We start from the raw sequence: 18,457 nt of genomic DNA, 5'->3' as shown, positions 1-18,457 counted from the left end.
TTGTATCCTCCTCTTTGAGCAATGCCACATCTGCAAGAAATGCATCAAATCAACACACAAGCTCATCGAAAGGTCATTTTTATTACAAAACACAATTTCACACTATTTGCATCGATGGTCTTTACAGTGAAGATGGTGTCAATTTACAGTGTCACATTCCTGAGTAACAGGTCAGATTTTCTGCAGGAAGCGCAGGACCAGGTCTCGCAGTGTCGTACGCAACGGCTCATTGTTGTCGCACACAATGTGTGTGCCGTCCTCTTCCAGCTGAATCAGTGTGTCCTCCGCCTGCAGGTGAAGGATGTGTCCCTCTGCCGTCTCCTCCACTTTGACCTCCATGATGCCATGCTGCAAAGCGGATGTGCACAACTTAACTTCATACTGCTGACTATTTTGTCAAGTCTAGTTTTTGCAGTGCCTAAAACATTCTGTTCCTCTCCCTAAATTTGCCAGAATAGGCTCCAGCTTACCTAATGAGGATAAGTTCTTATGAAAATGGATCAAGTTCCTGTACTACGACGAGAATAACCTCAAATATAGGATTTGATTGCAATATCGAAAATGATGACTATATCTCGAGCTCAATTAATTACCGTAAAATGTATTTTTTTTAAAAAGTAGACAACTTCCCCATACAATCACACCTTCAATTTCATGATGTCATTTATGTCCTTAATACTTTGGCAGACTTTGTGACATTACGACTCCAAAATGAGGTGAAAAATAAAAATGCCAACCTTTTGCAGAAGTGCAAGAAAGGCTTCCAGGGGTACGGCTCCACTGAGCAGCGGTTTGGGCGCCTGACCCACTGGGGGCTCCTCCATCACTCGCTTCCGCTTCTTGGTCGGCGGTGCCGGAGGCGGCTTTGGAACTGACTGGCGATCCAAAATGGGAAAATATCTGTACTGCATTTCCAGTACGTTTTTGGAGACATTTTTTTCTTGTCCTGCTCTTGATTTCTCATATACTGTGTAAATTAACATTAGTTTTGAATGTACAAAATATTGTCAAGAAATGGTTTTGCACCAACGAAGAACCCATTTCATGTTGTAACTTTGGTAGGGATCTGGATATTAGTCATATAGTCATCACATTTTTCATGGCTTTCCAATTGATCAGTGCTTTACATGGACAGTTGTGTAGTTTGATCACAGTTCAGCCTTGTCAGAGGTCAGTGACAACGTTGTATTTGGACACTTTGTAATGGACTCACCAACAGCGTGTGCTTGTTGTCTTTCGAATGCAACATGGCCGAGACGGTTGCCACGGAGATGCCAGGTTTGATCTCACAGGGCACCAGGGAGTTGGCAAGCTTGGACCAAAAGCAGATTATGTCATGTTTTTAAAATTACCCACTTGTTTACTGTCAGGCTTTTTAATACAGTATACCTGTAATAGAGTCTTGACATTTCCTAGCACCAACTTAAGCAATGCATATGGACATTTTGCACTTTACAAACGCTGGTGTGGTAGGATGAGTCGCCCTCCACCCGGCGTGTCTCACCTCGGGTAGAATATAGACGCGCTCGTAACGCCGTCTGAAGGGCAGGCTGAGCACGGAGCAGCGCCTGTAGGCCATGGGAGGGGGCTGCAGCTCCAGCATCAGATCGGAGCGATGGGACTGAGTCAATGGAGGCTGGGTGTACTGCTCGGGACATACCACATGCACCGGCTGCAAGGAGAGTTTTGGGAGTTTATGGAAGATGTATATTGAATGTTGAACAGCATTTTGTTTTGGGGGGTTTTTGCCAATGCATTTCAGTGGGCATGAATGAAACGCAGATTTTTGCTCTTCGTGGGCCGGCTCGGTCTCTATCCCCTGCCAACAGCGGGCGTCGGCTGCATAGCAATATTTTTTAATAATATTTATAAAACTTTTCTGCACCGGTGCAGCATCTTACCTGGACCTCCTTGAGCAGCTTTGAAACTTGGTGGAAGTTAAGACGCGTGTCAATGGGACAGTAAACACATTTCATGGCCAGCGGCTGGTAGGGGGCCAAAGCGTCCAAGTAGGAGAAGTCAGGTTCTGTCGGCGCAAATGAACGGGTACAGGCATGTTGTTTTTTTTTCCAAACCAGGACTGCTTAGTTTTATGGCTTGTGTGTGTTTGCAAGTTTTGAAGATCTCCTCACCAGTGAAGATGATGGTGTTCAGGCTGGATTTGCCCCACAGCTCCATGAAGTGGACCACATCCCCGAAGCGCAGGGAGGGGTGGCCGGTGAACACCACGCATGGTTGGCGGAAGTCACTGCTGAAGTCACCGTGAATGCTGGGGTAGTGCTTCAGCTTGTTGCTTTGGATCAACTGAAACAACAGCGCAGGACTCAGACATTAGCTATCACTCACCTGCTTTAGACAACACGTTTTGTCAGCCTTGCAGTATCACTTTTAGTCTTGCCCTACTGGTTAGTCCCCATGTGGATCGATTATTTTGACAAATTATTCAACACGCTAAAATGATGAAAACAGATTGAAAACGAACAATACATTATATATTTTCATTTTTAAAGTATGCCTTTTTTCTGAAAATGTTGAGATGTGATGAATGTATTTTATTCTAGCCCAATGTATTGTCATTTTGTGACCGATTACAATACAAGCCTGGCTGGTAAGAACACTATAGAGCCCAATCTGTCGTCAAAATCTCTAAGATTCACTCAGAATGCTACAACAGAGCTTCTTTTCCACACAACATACAACAATGATTGTTGTCGAGGATGTACCTCTGCATGGGGGAATGGAGGTTCCGGAAGATACACCTTTGACTGCTTGTTGTGACAAAGCCTAAATGACATTTAAAATCAAAGTGAGCTTCTGTGACATACAGCTGCTTAAAAAGAATACATTTTTCTATAGCCACATGAGTAAAACAAGATGTCAAGAGAAAAAAAAAAAACATGTCCTCACCACTCAGCAAAGATTTGCGAGAACTCAAGGGAGCTGTTGGCGACAGGGGAGATGAAGTAGAAGGGGGTAGTACCCAAGTTGGCACTGTCGATGAACTGGTACAGACACTCTAGCAGGTCATAAATCACCCCCGAAGAATAGCACGGCACGAGAACGTTGCCTCCGGCACGGATTGTCATGGCTACAAGGCACACGCGACAAACGATGAAATCATCACAAAATGCATCTTTGATTAGTCACACAGTAGCTCGTCAGCATGTTTTAGCCAACCTAGATTGCTGCAGAATTCTCCCAGCATGCCGTCTGGGTTGGCAGTCGGCATCTGGGTGAGACCTGTCAGAATGAGAACATCACTGTTCTTCAGCGAGCTTTGGTCCATCGGCTGGGAGAAGACAGAGGAAAGACTGCTTAACTTTTGACCAGAGTGGAATGGGACGTTTCGAGCCTACCTGCGGGTGTGTGGTGAGGAGGGACGAGCCGGACACGTAAGAAACTTTCTCATGATGAGACTGGACGATCCAGTTGGAGCTACCCAACGAGTAGCCGGAGCTTAACGGGGAGATTTGTACAGCTCCAAACAGCTCCTGCAGCAAAAAAAGAAATCAATCAAATTCTTGGGATTTTGCGTGCATAAAAACTAAGTTTACAATTTCGAATGTCAAAAAGGTATTGGAACCTGTGTGTGTGAGTGCCCAAAATTAGGGCAGCTTCTTACCACTTTTTGTGAATAACCCACAAGCTGCACTTTGCTGAGGGCAGAATTGACCTCCTGCATTCCGTAACTTCGTTTCCACGTCCAGACATCAGTGGCATCCTTTAGTGGTCCAGGAAGCAACCTTGTAGATAAAAATCAAACTGACAGGTCACATATACAAGCGTGAAGAAACTAATTATCACAATGGGATTTATTTTAAGAACAGTAAGGAAATCACACGCCTCAACTTAAATTATGTCAAATAGGCATCAGGTGAGGAATATTCTTTGCAATGCGTTCCATATGACAAGAAAGTAGCCGGGTGGAAGACAATCATGCAGTCAATTTTGCTGAATCATGTTGCCTTATCATAGGATGAGAGGCAAAGCCTTAATACTCAACCTGCTTGCAAACTAAGTATTTTGCAGACATCACCTTGCCTTACTTGTACTCATGAGAAGAGGACAGTGAGATAGAGCTGCCTCCAGCAGAATTTGTTTTGAATGATGAAAGATACCTTTGTATTTCCTTCTTCTTCCAGGAGGTGGCACACTGAGCTTTGGGAACTCTCTCCATGAACTTCACCAGCTCTTCCATCAGCAGTCTGAATAAATACACTTGATGACTTTAAAACACAAACACTGGCAAATGATATTTACAGGAGTAACTTACACCCCTGGCTGCTTTTCCACAGTCATATACAGTGTTGTGAAACAGTATTAATCGCTTTCCAAATGCTTTGTTGCATAGTTTCCCCACTTTAATGTTTAAAGATAAAAAAAAAAATTCAAATCAGACAAAGATAATCCAAATCACTGCAAAGCCATTTCTAAAGCTTCAGGAGAGGGCAAATACGTTTAAAGACCGTACGAAAATGTCACAAATGTTTCAATTGAAAAGTAAAACAGATATGTCTCTTTACCTTCCAATCTGCAGGGTGGGCTCTGTGGCGTACACTGTGCCAGTGAAGCCTGTGTTTTCTGTGATGTAGGGCAGGGCCATCATGCAGTGGTAATTGGAGATCAGGATGACATCGATCGTTGACAAATCCAGCAGTTCTCTCTGTTTTGTTTTTGCACAAAAATCAAGCTCATTTACATACCTATTACCACTGAATGTGCAGCAAGATCTTCGTACAGTACTAAACATTGTTCCTGTCCTTTGCAGCATTGTAAACGAGCATTTTGTCTAAAAATAACGGCTGAAGTTTGCATGCAGTTCCTCAATGCAATACCTCTGGGAGACAGAACTCTGGCTGTGAGTCCACAAACACTCTGCCTGCACACTCTTTCAGCTCCTGGAAATATCAGCGCATGAGAGTCATTTCACAGTCAACGATTAGTCTGACAAGACAAACGTAACACAAAACAAAAGCATCACTCATAATCCACCAAAATTAGTCTCTTCAACCTTTTCCAAGTTTAGAGTTCCGTCTTTGGCGCTCCAACCTGGTAGCTTTGAGAGTCTTGGGCTGTAAAAGCAAAACATATCCACTGCATACTGTAATTTAATTTCAAGTACACTTGAAGGGAAAGTTGACTTTTTAGTGGCTAATTTCATTAACAAATACACTATAGCCTAACATTATTTACTCACCTGTGCACGAGGGGAAGAGGCAGGAAGTTGAGGACAGACGTGGTGTCCAATCCACAATCCAGCATTATGGTGGTCGATTTAAATTTGAGGACATTGCAAGGTAATGTGGGATGGCCAGACAGACAGTACTGATTCAACCCAATCAGTAAGAAAGGAATCATCATCGATTGCCCACAACACAAAAAAATGTATATGTACAGACGGAGTATATTAACATCATCAGATCTCTAAACATCTCTGAGTGCGATATATTTACTATTTGGCTCGGCTAGTTGCTAAGCTGAAAACATCTGCTAGGACATCCCAATACCTTTAGACTGTACAATTACTTTGTCAGAGAAAGACTAATAATACGTGCTTAGTACTTACCAATTTCATTTTTGTACAAATATGCACACAAGAAACAGGAAGAAAAACTGATTACTGCATCGCTACTTCTTTAGCCGTGGACCAGTTTCTACTTCGCTGGCATGATAGGTGGTACACAAAGACCAAAAGACGCACAGCGTCACCTATGGTTTGCCGGAAGATTGCGGCTATAAGATAAAAAAGGCTTCCGGTGTTTTGTCGTTACGTTCACGGAGTTTGACGTCCGATGTTAAATTACGTTGAGATGCAGTTACTGAATGTTACAACGTCAATTGGCACGTCTATAATTAGAAACGCACACTATGTTTACAGGGGTCAATATGAGTTCCAAAATGGTTAGAGGAAGGAATCCGCTGAACTGAGTCGTGGCTAACGGGAGGCATTACCTTCTAACACCCGACCTTGTCAAAACCACTCCCTAGTGGCTCACACTTCGATCTGACTAAGTTATTTGAATGTTGCGACATGGATTGCGGAAACTTTGCCCAATAGTCCTCGAGCAGTATTTACCTCCGCAGGTAAGATGTAATTTTAATTTTAAGGTCGTTGTCTCCTCGTCTTTCCTTACTGTGAAAACCAATAGTGTGTTTCCAAACACTACAGTATGACATTGACTCGTAAGTTGAGCAAACATCGACTTTCCTGAATTTCCTTGACAATAGCCCGTGTATCAGCGCTTTAGTTGTCATTTGACATGAAATGAAATAGCCATCAAAAATGTGTCCCCTTACAAAGCCAGTCATGCTTTGAGATAAAAATGCCAGACAATGATGAATGTCATGCTTATTATTGATGTCCGACTACTCGAAATAGTTTACTAACTAAAGAATGTATATATATACATCTAATTCAGGTTGTATTTCGTAATCGGACACGAGATTGACCCGGGGCTGAGTTTTCCGAAAGAAGTCAGTGAGATATAGGAAGGTAATAAAAACGTCATTAATGTTATTGACCACCATGAGTAATATAATTTTATTGGTTAACAAAACAAAGGTTTTGTTTTTATCACACTAAGACGCGTGCATGTTTTTTTTAACTTGACACAACCCATTACCCCTTTTTGTCTGCAGATCTGGGGAGGTGGAAAGTTAAAATTTTCAGCTATGGGAAATATGTCATGTAACAACCTTGAAATCCCTCCACCCAAAGGCCCAAATCCTGCAGGATGCACCGACTTCATGATGGATCACACGTTGCAGGTGAAGCTCAGGATGAGGAAGAACAGCCAGTGTGATTGTTTTTGTTCATGTTTGCATTTCCTCAACAGGGCAGTTTCTTCCGCCTTTACTATCCATGCCAAAGGATGGACAAAGCAGAGTTGCCAGACTGGATTCCAAACAGAGAGTACTTTAACGGGCTGGCAGACTTCATGAAAATCAACAAGACTTTCAGTGAAAGAATATTCAACTGTCTCTTTGGTAATAACAATGACACTACTGTTTTTTATAGTTTCATCCCCACAGGATAGTCATGTTGCACTCATTCTAACCGCTTAAAAATTGTATAATGAGAAAGAGTGTGCACAGTTTATTTATTTCCCCTTTTTTTTCCAGGGTCCATTAAGATTCCAGCCTACTTGGATGCTCCATTTAATTCAAATGAAAAATGTCCAGTAGTTATCTTTTCACATGGTTTGGGGGCCTTCAGGTACTGTATATACCAACTTTTTATTTTTTATTTTTTGGCATTGACAAATTTAAACATGTATTGTACCATTTTGTGTATGTTTTTTTTGTTTGTTTATTTTTGAGGGAATGGTCTGAGTTGTTATCTCCCCCTCCCCCTTTTGTTAGGACTTTGTATTCAGCCATATGTACAGAACTAGCCTCTCAGGGCTTCATAGTTGCCTCTGTGGAACACAGGTATGTGTACCGTACACAATCAACACCGCAACAGACAGAACTGTCCATGAAATGGCTCCTAGTGCAACAGTGTTCAGTCCCATGAAATTTTAGGTTAGCAGTACTGAATGCCACTATGGTTTTAGATGTTTCCTTTTTTATTTACCTGGGAACAATTTGAGGTTGGATCTCCTGAGTTTCAAGTGGGACGTGGCAGATTTCCGAGCACTCTCAAATGCAGCGGGACTCACTGAATCACCGTGGCGTTTGTCAAAAAATATATATATATATCTTACCTGCGCTTTTGTCTCCCACAGGGACCAGTCTGCCTCAGCCACGTATCACCTCCGGCCAAAGAACGAGTTGGATACAGCCAACAAGAATTCCTCCGGAACTTCACTCAGAGACACCTTGGTGAGGGAGTGGATGTACTACAGAAGTCTGCAACAAGGGGAGCAAGAGTTCCCCCTCAGAAACAAGCAAGTATGAAGCCTTAAATTGTTTGACTACACTACTCGACCTACTGGAGTCTCACTTTAACAGCATAACAAGACTGCAGTTATGAAATAAAAGTCTCTCATCTTTATGGTGCTGTGAAATATTACAGGTTATTTTTGCATGTCAACAATTTTTTGAAGAATGTGTAAAATTTGAGACAGAACCTTGCGTCTTTTCCAGGTGAAACAGAGGGCCGACGAATGCATCCTTGCGCTTCAGAAACTAACGGAAATAAACGCAGGGGTTCCAATGCAAAATGTTTTGCATACCCAATTTGACTGGAAGACTTTGGAGGTAAGTTTTATTTATTTTCACTTGTGGATGCAGAAGTTCATACAAAACACCATATGCATCTGGCACACGGACAGAGCAGCATTAAAAAGTCCATTTTCAAAAGGTGTCCTTTGAGACTGCTGTTTATTTTCAAGAAAATCATTTTATCTTGAGATGGCCTCCACTTTGATTTTATACAAGTAGATATATAGTATGGTTATGTACCTCGTGTCAGTCCTTTGGTAAACGTACCTCTGATAAAATGTCCTGTTCAATGCAAGAACTCCATCGATCTCGGCAGAGTAGCAGTGATGGGCCATTCCTTTGGGGGAGCAACCGCCATCGAAGCTCTAGCCAAAGAGGTCAAATTCAAGTAAGTGCAGTTCTTCACCTCAATCCATTTACTATCCCGCTTAAGCTCACTTGGGTCACAGGGAAGCTGGAGCCTATCCCAGCCTTCTCTGCGAGCTCCGGCTTCCTCTCACTACAACTATAACCTGCCTCAAAATTCAGTCACCGCAAAAAGCTCGTTGAAATAAAGCCAATTTTAAAAATGAGCGTTATGGTTCGAATGTGATATTTTTCATTGAGCTCTCAAACTGGGTCCCCTGAAACAGGAAGTGAGTCTAAAATGAGGCACTTACTTGACCACTGAGGGGGTCTTTGAGAACGTCCTTCTTTCTCAGGTGTGCTGTAGCGTTGGATGCCTGGATGTTCCCGTTAAAAGACGAAACCTTGCCTCAAGTGAATCAGCCTATCTTTTTTGTCAACTCCGAGAAGTTCCAGTGGGCAGAGAACATTAAGCGCATCAAAAAGTTAGACTCATCAGACATAGAAAGGAAAATGGTGACGATCAGGTACAGCACGAGCAGACAAGAACATTGATGCAAAAAAAAAGAAAAATAGCATTGATTTCTCTCGTGATGTGTTTTGTTGCCATCGTTACTCCAGAGGGACCGTGCACCAGTCTTTCCCAGACTTCACCTTTCTGACAGGAGACTTGATCGGCAAGCTGATGAAGCTTAAGGGTGACCTCGACCCAGAAATCGGGATCGACCTCTCAAACAAAGCGTCACTCGCATTTCTGCAACGGCACCTTGGTAAAACTCGTCTTAACCGATTACCTCTGTCATTTAAAATGCGAGTAGTGTCAGATTTTTTTATTTTTATTTTTTTAAGATTTGAAAAAGGACTTCAATCAATGGGACCCCCTGATCGAGGGGGATGATGAAAACCTAATTCCAGGAACTAATGTCATTTTACTTCAGTCGGCCATCTGACCAACTAATTCCAGGCAAAGTCCTGGAGCCTTTGAACCCTCAAATGCTGAATGCATGAGATGACTGCACATTGTTAAGCCAAGTCACATTTTAAGTGGTTTTAAAATGGACATTTGGAGATTGTTTCTTTCTGCACGTTAACTGACCACTTTAAAGTATTATTTATATCTGTTCACATTTATTAGCATTTTATCAATTTATTTTTAAGTCAATGTGCGTCTTGTATTCCAGTTTGTGTGCCGTTACCGAAACATCAACATATTTGGTGTGTGTGCAGTTTTTTTTTTTCGTTTTTCATCATGAACCAAATTCATGAACGAAATGTTGCTATATGGATAATCAAGAAAGAACTATGAATACATGTACAGGGTGTACATGGGTCACAATGTGAGATGTGCCTTCATTCTTATTCACAGTATGTCAGTCCAGTCTATGTACAAATTGTTATATCTAGGTATTTACTCACTGAAGTCTATTTTTGTGTACGCTGAAATAAATCAAGGTTTTTAAACCTACATCAACAGTCTTGTTTTAGGTGCTCAGTAAGTGAAAAGCAAACTGCACACAAATAGTTTTAATCACATCTGTGCTCCCTCTTACCTCAAACAACAAAGAAGAACAAAGAGAACTTGAACAAAACAAACTGTAAACATATTGGCTGTCACTCTTCAGTGCCAACTGAGCCATCCTTGATGACCACAGACAGGTCTGAGGGTCTGACGATATCACCGAAAAAAAAAAAAGATTTTGAATTCCAAAGAGTAATTGAGAGAGCATATAATGAGTCAAATCAGCGTCATTTTACCTTGTTATACTCCCCGTTCTCCATTTCCTCCTATTCCTTTTGTTCTACAACAGGAACGCCATGACAGCATTACATTTTACATCGATGATCGATGTTACTCTTTAAATCGTGTGCTTACTGAATAGAGAATCAGAAAAATCCATTATTACCATGCATGGCGGCCTCATATTCTTGCTTGTGGCTGTCTGTCAAACACAAGTCTCTGACAAGACAAATCACCTCCGCAACATCATCCTGAAAGGTAGCAACATTAGCATATGTCATTCTGCCATCGGGTTACTCTGCAAGCACAACGCATCCTTGACCGTTTGGAAACTGCTCAACTAGGTTAAGGTGGATTCCGTGTTACCTCGTCCTGTGTTGATCTCTCTTTCTCTTCTGGAATTGGCAATGACTCTTCTGATGATGATGGTTCTGATGATGATGATAAAATACATAAAACTTCTCCATCAAACATTGATATTAATTTATAACTGTTCATAAAGAGCTGTCAGGTCATGTCCAGACAACATTTATAATATGTTGTGCCAATAACATCGCACGTAACTTACCAATTACTTGCCATATAGGAGGCTCAAAAGGATGCAGTAGTTTAGTCAAGACCTATAATAAATAGGACTTAGATATGCATCTGCTTATGTAGAGAACGCGCCAAGAAACCACATGCAAAAGTACTGCAACATTGAACAGTTGATCGCGTGCATTCAAAAGTTGAGAGAAATTGACACACGATGTATCAATATTTAATCAACATAAAAAAAAAGAAGAAAAATGTCGACCATGTGCATTTATTTTGACAACTTGGATTCTCACATTATCAGCAGCAACTGCTAACTCATATTATCCCTCCATATTTGGGACACGCAAATCGTTAACGGGCCAAATGTCTCACTTCCTTCCCTTCCCCTAATGTCCCCCAAGACGTGCACATACACAAACACACGATGCAACCCTCCCTGAAGCATCGCTTTCTAAACAAAAGCACCGTGCTAATTTTACATTTTATTCTGACGCCAAAAAAAATCCTACAAAGACCAGAGACTGTGAATGGAGAAGATGTGGTGACCCACAGGCCATATCATGCTCAGGTCAGCCCATGGGTGCAGCACATGTTACAATAACAACTTATCCAGACGCATTCGGTCAAGTCTGGGCAAAGTACAGCCTGCCCACAGCCTCTGCCTGGCTCATGGCCAGTGGTCCAGTTTCTCACGTGGCCCTTTTGCCAAATTAATTAACCACACTGTCCTTAGGTTGTGACAACAACGCCAAGACTCATTCGCAGAACAGGGGGAAAAAAGAAAAACAAATGGAAATGTATCCGCAACTCATGTGGAAATTTAGTGTGATGCAAATTACCATTTCCTCTCCCGACACGCTGATGTGACATTGGTTTCTTGCGGCCATTGCGCCATCACTCTGCTCATTTGGATCTGTAAGCAGCAGAAACGTTATTCACATATTTATCGATTTTGAAGCGTTTCCAGTTTGTGTTTTGAAGAAAAAGTTTGTCGAGAGTCTTAGCAGTGGTGGAAATACTGCTCTCTACTGGATGACAATCTCAGGGCATGTCGACCAGCTTCACGAAGAGTTCCATGGACAACAAACAAAGTCAAGAAGTCATCAGTGTATTCCTGCATTGAAGACCTGATGGTGATACCTGTCAGCGCCTTAACAGAATGGATCACCTCCTCAGCCACGGCACCCTAAAAAGCAAAAATACCTAAATTTCACTTCTCGAACAAGCAAAACAAGAGAGAGAGAGAATGTGATTGCTCAAAGTCAGATAAAAGCATATTTACCACTTTCACACTTGTCCGACTCATAACTGGATTTGAATTGGCAACGATGCTGTCATCAGGAAAAACATTTGGTTCTGCAAATAAAACGCACAATTATATCAGACACTTTTTATAGTCATGACGTCCAGCCAGGGCTTGACATTAACTTTGCCGCTCAGCAGCCACTGTGGCTAGAGGTTTCCCAGAGTCACTAGCCGATAGGCAGTTTCACCGGTAACCATTTTGTGAGTGAACAATAAGAGTTGTCGCAAGCAAAAATATATAAAAACCCTTTCTTTTTTTTGACTATTGATGTTGTGGGTCTGAATATAGAACACAACCCAACAAAGTGGCCAGCAAGTGTGACTTCATCACCCGCCACAAATTAAATTGACCCGCGTTTGGCGGGTTGGTGGATGTTGATATCAAGCCCTGCACACATTAGACAAAATCAAAAAAAGGACTTACCATCAGAATTGGTCCTGGCATTCGAGCGGTCGCTCATGTTGTGGCGATCCACCATTTCAAATGGAGACAAGGACTCCTCCGTGGCCTCCCGAATGTTTTTGGTTGGTGGAGAATCCATCTCATCTGACAAAGGTGCGTCAATCGCACAGGCAGCTTCCTCATCAAAATCTTGGCCACTCCCCGAAGCGCTCTTTGCCATATTTTGCAGGGCCGCCACATTTTGTTCTATTCCACAATCAATCTGTGAAATGGTTTCAAGGTGAGGAATCGTCATTCCCCCTTGACTTGTTTCACTAAGGCTCCGGCTTTCAGACAAACAGTTCTCTTCTGGCGGGCACTCGGTGGAAAGGACTGAAGTGTGAAGACAATCCAGAGGGCCCCGAATGTCCTTTGGAGTACTTGTTACTGCACAGTGCAAGTCAGCATCATGATGATCTGTCCCATTGTGAGCACCAGGAAGAGCAAGCCTTGTGTTTTCACCCTCAAGGGCTTCGTTTTCCGTTTTCTTCACAGACGCATCACTTGGGCCCAGTTTTTCATCCAGCACGTGCTGCGCGACGTCCGGTTTATTTTCCAGCGTGGAAGTCATCCACCAGCGTTTCATAGTCTCATTCAACCTCTGACCTTCACACTCCAACTGCACGAGGTACACGCTCTTTCCGTCTTCTCTCGAAGGCGTGGTGACAGTCATTTGCAACAATTTGTTTTCTGCAATCGAAGCCAATTCGTTGAAAGCCCCATCACGCCACGAGCCGCGAGACTCGTCAAAACCGTCAAGCTGACACAAAAATGCCTGCAAATGAGTTTGCAACAGCTCAGGGGGAATTTCCATCACATCTGCGCCGGTAACTTTAGCTGCGTTTCCATAGTCCACAAACAGAACTGACAGCTCATCTCCATCCTTACTCAGTACTTCGGCGCGACACCAAACCTGATCCTCGGCGAAAAATGCGATGCACGGTGTGCCGGGTGACAGCGCGCTCACGCCGACACTTGTATTATAAGCTGCATTTCCGATTTGCGAGAGACTTTCAGTTATCCTATCAAGTGCCACCGAGTTCGCAGGCTGACACCAAAATGTATGTGCATCACGAAAAGCTGAGATGTAAACATCCAGCTGTTGTCCCTCGGCAAATTCTAAATGGTGGTAGCAGAGCGAATAGAAATTCAGTGATGTTTCCGAGCCCCGCTCACATTCTCCCATTTGATGTTCCATGGCAGGTGGGGTTTCAGGACATGCTGCCGGTGCTTTACATGTGACCTGCACGCCATTATCCTCAAGAGTGACTTGCCACATTATTCCCGACCGCCGCACAAATCGACACTTTAGCATTTTCTCTGCATTTGAGCCAATCTCTCTTTTCAGAGTGGACGCCACTTCCGAATCGAGCGCAGCCAGAGATCCCGCTTCAATGAGCATGCAGTGGGTGCTGTACCTTGGCAACTGCGCAAAAGCCTGATTGAGTTTGGCTAGTTTGGAAAATGGTAACTGCGCTGTGTTACCAAAATCAACAAACTCTACAAGAGCCAACGAGCCAGAGAGCACTTCCGTGACACCTGCCCGGTACCATAAGGAATCATCGGGAAACTCTGCTTCAACAAGGTCGCCTGGATCTACCTGAGTGATGGTGCACTTGGGAGTGGGCAGTGGCTCATTAAGCTTGTCAACAAGGGAGAATATTTCATCCTCTTCTCTGACAAGCTGCACATAGAAACTCGATGGGCTGTTGTAATGTGAAACATAAACGTCCGCTTCCATATCCACTGTGATCACATTTTTGGGCAAGTCTTTAAGTTTAGCGACTTTTGGATAATTGGCTTGGGGGAGCACAATGCCAAATTCTTGAACGGGTGATTCAGGATCCAATTTTGAGTTGTTTGTGACTGTGAGATTTTCTTTTCTTTTGGTCTGACTACTTTGCTTGCTGGGATGATGCCGTTGGTGCGGCGGTTGATACAGTTCTTGCGAGGAGGTTTTACCTTTCTGCTCATTCCGCAAATTTCGTCTTGGAGGTTGTGTCGCTTGATGTGCTGGTTTTGTGTCATGGGCGGTGTTTTTTTGGCGGACCTGAGCAGAAACAAACATTGCTTCTTTTTCCCCGTTGGCATCCTCAAGAGCTTTCCGATGCTGGGATACAACTTGACGTTCAGTCGGCACCTGCAGCTGGAAAATTTTCTTCAGCTTTGAATTGATTTGAGTGTTTTTGTCGTATAGTTCAACCAGGAGACTCCCACTGGGTTCCTTGGCTACAACTATTGCTCGGAACTTACATTCTGTCGCAGACGTTTGAAACCAGTTATTCACCTCAGCGGGAACATCGATCGGGACATCCGAGAGACGGCACAGCACTGCTTGCATAGGGACAGACATGATGTCATTGGCCTCTTTGGGCACCGGAAGCACGTCTGAATGGGCCACTTCAGCCGTATCGCCATAATCAACAAAGTAGACAAGAATCGATGGGCGCGTGACCTTAATTTGTGCCCTGTACCACAGCCCATCAGTGTACTTTGCAAAGCACTGTTTTTGAAATAATGTTGGTGGCTTCACATGGCCAAGCTGATGGCAGAGATGGTTAACCTTCTTATTGAGGTCCTTAAGCACATCAGCATTCCTTTCAAGTTGGCAGTAGAACTGACCGACACTGATTACACATGTGACTGTGACTTGCTCTTCAGTTCCAATTTTGATGCCGTGTGTCGAGTAGTAGTACGTGTCCAGGCGGTAAGATGGTTCGGGCACTGCCTTGCCAGGGGTAAGTTTGGCCATACTGGTGCAGATGCTCTCAAAGGGAGTTTCCAGATCGACAATGTTGAGAACTAGTTTCTCTTCATTGTACGTGACCGCGTATACGGTGCACTTTAACGTAATAAGGTTGGAGGCAGCAGTATTCACAAAGTGGAGAAATTTGTCTTTTCCCTTTTCGTTCCACTCGTTTGCAACGGACATGACCTCGAGAGGGTTGTACAGACTGCACCGGAACGCTTGACCGTGCAGCTCAAGAAATTCACGGCTGATCTTCCTCAGGTCATGGAGAGAGACCGTCTTTGTGTGCCCGTAGTCAATAAAAAGAACGGCCACACGAGTTGATTCATGTTTGCGAATTACAAGTCCTCTGTACCACAATCCATTGTCAGGGTGTCGAACGACACAAGCTGCTTCTGTAAGAGGCTCGTAAACGCTGCCGGCATAGTGCGCCTGGATGGCGTGCATCAGCATTTTCAGCTTTCCCGAGCTTGGAACGAGCTGACACCAAAAATTATTTGGGCTCTCAATGTAACTCACAGTGACATCGAGGATACTGCCAACGGGAAACATATTTTCCTGGAACGTTCCAATTTGTAACTCTTTGCTTGAGAGATCAACATTATTCTGGGTCTGAAAAGAAACCTTGCTCTTTCCGTGAACACCCAAAGCTTCTGAATTTTGAGATTGGGATTTCTTTTCCATCTCACTGCAGTCGCCGTGGCCGGAAGAACACAGCATCTTGCCAATGTGGCTTTCTCCTTGTGACTCGGGATCTACCAGTGTTATGGCAGAGGTATCATTGCGGTTTTCCATCACGAGTACATTCAGCAGTTTGTCGGTGATCATTTTAATGAAAAACTCAACGGCAGAGCGACTCCAGCTGAGATCCTTTGGCCCAAGGTCTGCCAACGAACATTTCAGTGGAAGCTGTGGCGCTTTTTGTAACCCACAAGGAAGAGTTCTGATGTGACTCTCATCCACCTCCTTTGTGCCTCCGTAATCCACCAAGAACACCTTGATTTTTGTTCCTCCAACTTCTGACACAATAGCTCTGTTGAAATCACCATCAGCTGCTTTGGCTGCACAGGAGGCACCTACGGCAGGCGTTTCCATCAAATGTTTACTGTCTGAGGATTTGTACAAATGGAAAACAGGACCCACCAATTCATCAAGCTCGCTTGCACGTTTTTGTCTTGGGAGCCGAAACTCGGCGGGGTTGGACACGTGAGACACGCAAGCCACATGTGAGATGTTATCCGCCGAAAACGCGTTATTTCTCTCCACCTTTGCTTCAGCCACCATGGTAGGTGACATTATTCCTTCATTAATTGGAAACCGGGGTGGATGATGGACGCCTTTTGCTGTGTTTTCGATTGCGTAGTCACAAAGTGTCTCTTCATACTCCAAGAGAATTTTGGAAAAATACACTTGGTTGAGGTCTGTATTCTCATCGCCATAAAGCGTCACATAGTAAACACCCTCGGAGATACTGTGGTAATGGAATTTGGCGATGAGAGTGTTGTGCAAGAGTAGGGACTTGAGATAGTTGATCTGTGTGCTTGTCCATCCAACCCCCTTGTCAAAAATTCCATGGAGTGAGCATGCATAGGTCACGACAGGCATTTTGAAGAACTCTGGAGCCAGTGGTTGTACATTTTCCATTTGAACCAATCGTTTGACGCCATAGTCAACATTCAAGACTTCCACCAGTTGGCTGACTGGGAATACCTGTTGCAGAACGGAGCGGTACCAATTGCCATCGTTTCCTCTTGTGGCACAAGGAAATCCGATCATTTCAGGCTTGACACTACAACTGACCGTTCTGCCCCTGCACCGCTGTCTGATTTGCTCTGAGAGCTCCTTCAACTCTTGAGTAAAAACCTTCAGCTGGCAGAAAATACGCTGCGGATTGGTCACTTCTGTGACTACAACAGTCTCCACGGCTCCGGTGGACAGCTTTGGAACCATGTACAGATCCTTCTGGTGTAGTTGCTCGACTTCGCCCATGGAGGTTTGATGAAAGTGTTCAGCTTCCATTTTGGACTCTGGTGAGAGAACAAAATCCAGGAACATGCTCGGTTCCACTTTCTTTGCGAACCCCATTTCAAACATTTGCCTGGTTATGCATGGGATGTCCAGAAGAAGCTTTCTTTGATTTACCAGTACATCTTGCACATGTGCTTTTACCATCTTTCCTCGAAAAGTATGCAGGAATTCAAGTGCAAATGGGGGCCATCTATTTTCTAGAGAGTGCGGCCATACATTGGCAAGCACACAAAGCTCCACTTGAGGTGGTAGGTGGAAGTGCTCTCTCTTACCCCAAGCCAATAACTTTGTGGTAGTGCTACATGTGATCCCTTGGTCAATGAGCAAGACTTGGCAGTTGGATCCATTTCTCGTAACTATGCGGGATCTATACCATGTACCATCGATTTGAACTAAACACAAGTCCCCGGAATTTCCTTCAAACTCCTGAAATAAATTTACAGGGGACTGAATATTTTTGACCAGGGATTGATAATCTCTGGCCTGAGCCAGCCCAAAGTTGCCCCAGAATTCTATGAGCGCACAAAGGGTATACGAGTCAACTTTGGTAATCAGGACTGTTACGTTAGAGCCTTGTGTCGGAAGTCCGGGGATGGATGACATTGCAGCAGTTTCACTTACTCATATTCTCCGTTTGTCACCTTCAATGGCTGTGAGCAATGGATGATCTGGAAAATAGAAATGAACATACTGTAAGATATTACATACGACTTTTAGGTGAGGCAGCATGACATGACTTTAAAATAAAACCTCAGCTTTGTTTTCACAAAAAGCTGATTTTCGATTCCAAATCTGTTTTCCCCACGCAATAGAAAGACAAGGCAACTGACAATCAAATCATGTTTTGCTTTTATGAGGCTATATGACAATAAATAGTGTTTCACCGTTGCAGCGTGCCAGAAGATGATTTCCCCCCTACGGTTCACCTCAGCCGTTTTGGGCGGCGTTGCTCAGTCTGCCACGGCCTGGTGCTAGCAAAAATACTTTAGCATCCCCTCTGTCACAAAACAAGTACAAACGTGACAATTTAAGTCTGGAAGCGCACTTAGACATTTCAAAAATGTCTAAATGCGCTCAAAAATTTCTTCAAAGTTTCGAAAAGGGTATATTGTTGTATGCACATTGCAGAATATCTCACCTTTTGTTG

General features: G+C 43.6%; 3 protein-coding genes across 6 annotated transcripts; 1 reads left to right on the top strand and 2 right to left on the bottom strand.

Annotated features, from left to right (window-relative positions):
• Positions 1–62: 62 nt before the first annotated feature.
• On the bottom strand, positions 63–5,692 carry ints9 (integrator complex subunit 9). Of its 2 annotated transcripts, XM_086099749.1 has the most exons (17): positions 5,567–5,692; positions 5,198–5,325; positions 5,012–5,072; positions 4,836–4,898; positions 4,524–4,663; positions 4,119–4,205; positions 3,623–3,743; positions 3,357–3,491; positions 3,178–3,289; positions 2,908–3,088; positions 2,724–2,784; positions 2,133–2,304; positions 1,902–2,026; positions 1,505–1,672; positions 1,214–1,312; positions 738–875; positions 63–348 (listed from the first exon to the last, which is right to left on the bottom strand). In XM_086099749.1, the coding sequence occupies exons 1-17, from the start codon at positions 5,573–5,575 to the stop codon at positions 172–174; spliced, it is 1,977 nt and encodes a 658-aa protein (XP_085955875.1). In that variant the 5' UTR covers positions 5,576–5,692; the 3' UTR covers positions 63–171. The 2 variants fall into 2 exon arrangements, with proteins under 2 accessions (XP_085955875.1, XP_085955874.1); XM_086099748.1 differs by having other exon boundaries at positions 5,198–5,677.
• Positions 5,693–5,738: 46 nt separating this feature from the next.
• pla2g7 (phospholipase A2, group VII (platelet-activating factor acetylhydrolase, plasma)) lies at positions 5,739–9,976 on the top strand. Of its 2 annotated transcripts, XM_086099751.1 has the most exons (12): positions 5,739–6,084; positions 6,420–6,493; positions 6,640–6,768; positions 6,837–6,987; positions 7,123–7,216; positions 7,363–7,431; positions 7,728–7,893; positions 8,089–8,202; positions 8,463–8,554; positions 8,868–9,038; positions 9,133–9,281; positions 9,361–9,976. In XM_086099751.1, the coding sequence occupies exons 3-12, from the start codon at positions 6,673–6,675 to the stop codon at positions 9,459–9,461; spliced, it is 1,203 nt and encodes a 400-aa protein (XP_085955877.1). In that variant the 5' UTR covers positions 5,739–6,084; positions 6,420–6,493; positions 6,640–6,672; the 3' UTR covers positions 9,462–9,976. The 2 variants fall into 2 exon arrangements, with proteins under 2 accessions (XP_085955877.1, XP_085955876.1); XM_086099750.1 differs by lacking the exon at positions 6,420–6,493.
• A 65-nt stretch (positions 9,977–10,041) lies between these two features.
• tdrd6a (tudor domain containing 6a) lies at positions 10,042–17,913 on the bottom strand. Of its 2 annotated transcripts, XM_086099747.1 has the most exons (10): positions 16,601–17,913; positions 12,516–16,015; positions 12,069–12,142; positions 11,927–11,972; positions 11,626–11,699; positions 10,818–10,869; positions 10,616–10,680; positions 10,416–10,500; positions 10,267–10,310; positions 10,042–10,177 (listed from the first exon to the last, which is right to left on the bottom strand). In XM_086099747.1, the coding sequence occupies exons 1-9, from the start codon at positions 17,911–17,913 to the stop codon at positions 10,297–10,299; spliced, it is 5,223 nt and encodes a 1,740-aa protein (XP_085955873.1). In that variant the 3' UTR covers positions 10,042–10,177; positions 10,267–10,296. The 2 variants fall into 2 exon arrangements, with proteins under 2 accessions (XP_085955873.1, XP_085955872.1); XM_086099746.1 differs by having other exon boundaries at positions 12,516–17,913.
• Between the last annotated feature and the right edge of the window lie 544 nt (positions 17,914–18,457).

Source organism: Hippocampus guttulatus, chromosome 20, assembly GCF_054856545.1.
Source record: "Hippocampus guttulatus isolate MCC_2025c chromosome 20, RoL_Hgut_1.0, whole genome shotgun sequence".
NCBI classification, from domain to species: Eukaryota; Metazoa; Chordata; class Actinopteri; order Syngnathiformes; family Syngnathidae; genus Hippocampus; species Hippocampus guttulatus.
Note: the sequence above shows the minus strand (reverse complement) of the source record. Positions and strands in the feature narration are given on the sequence as shown.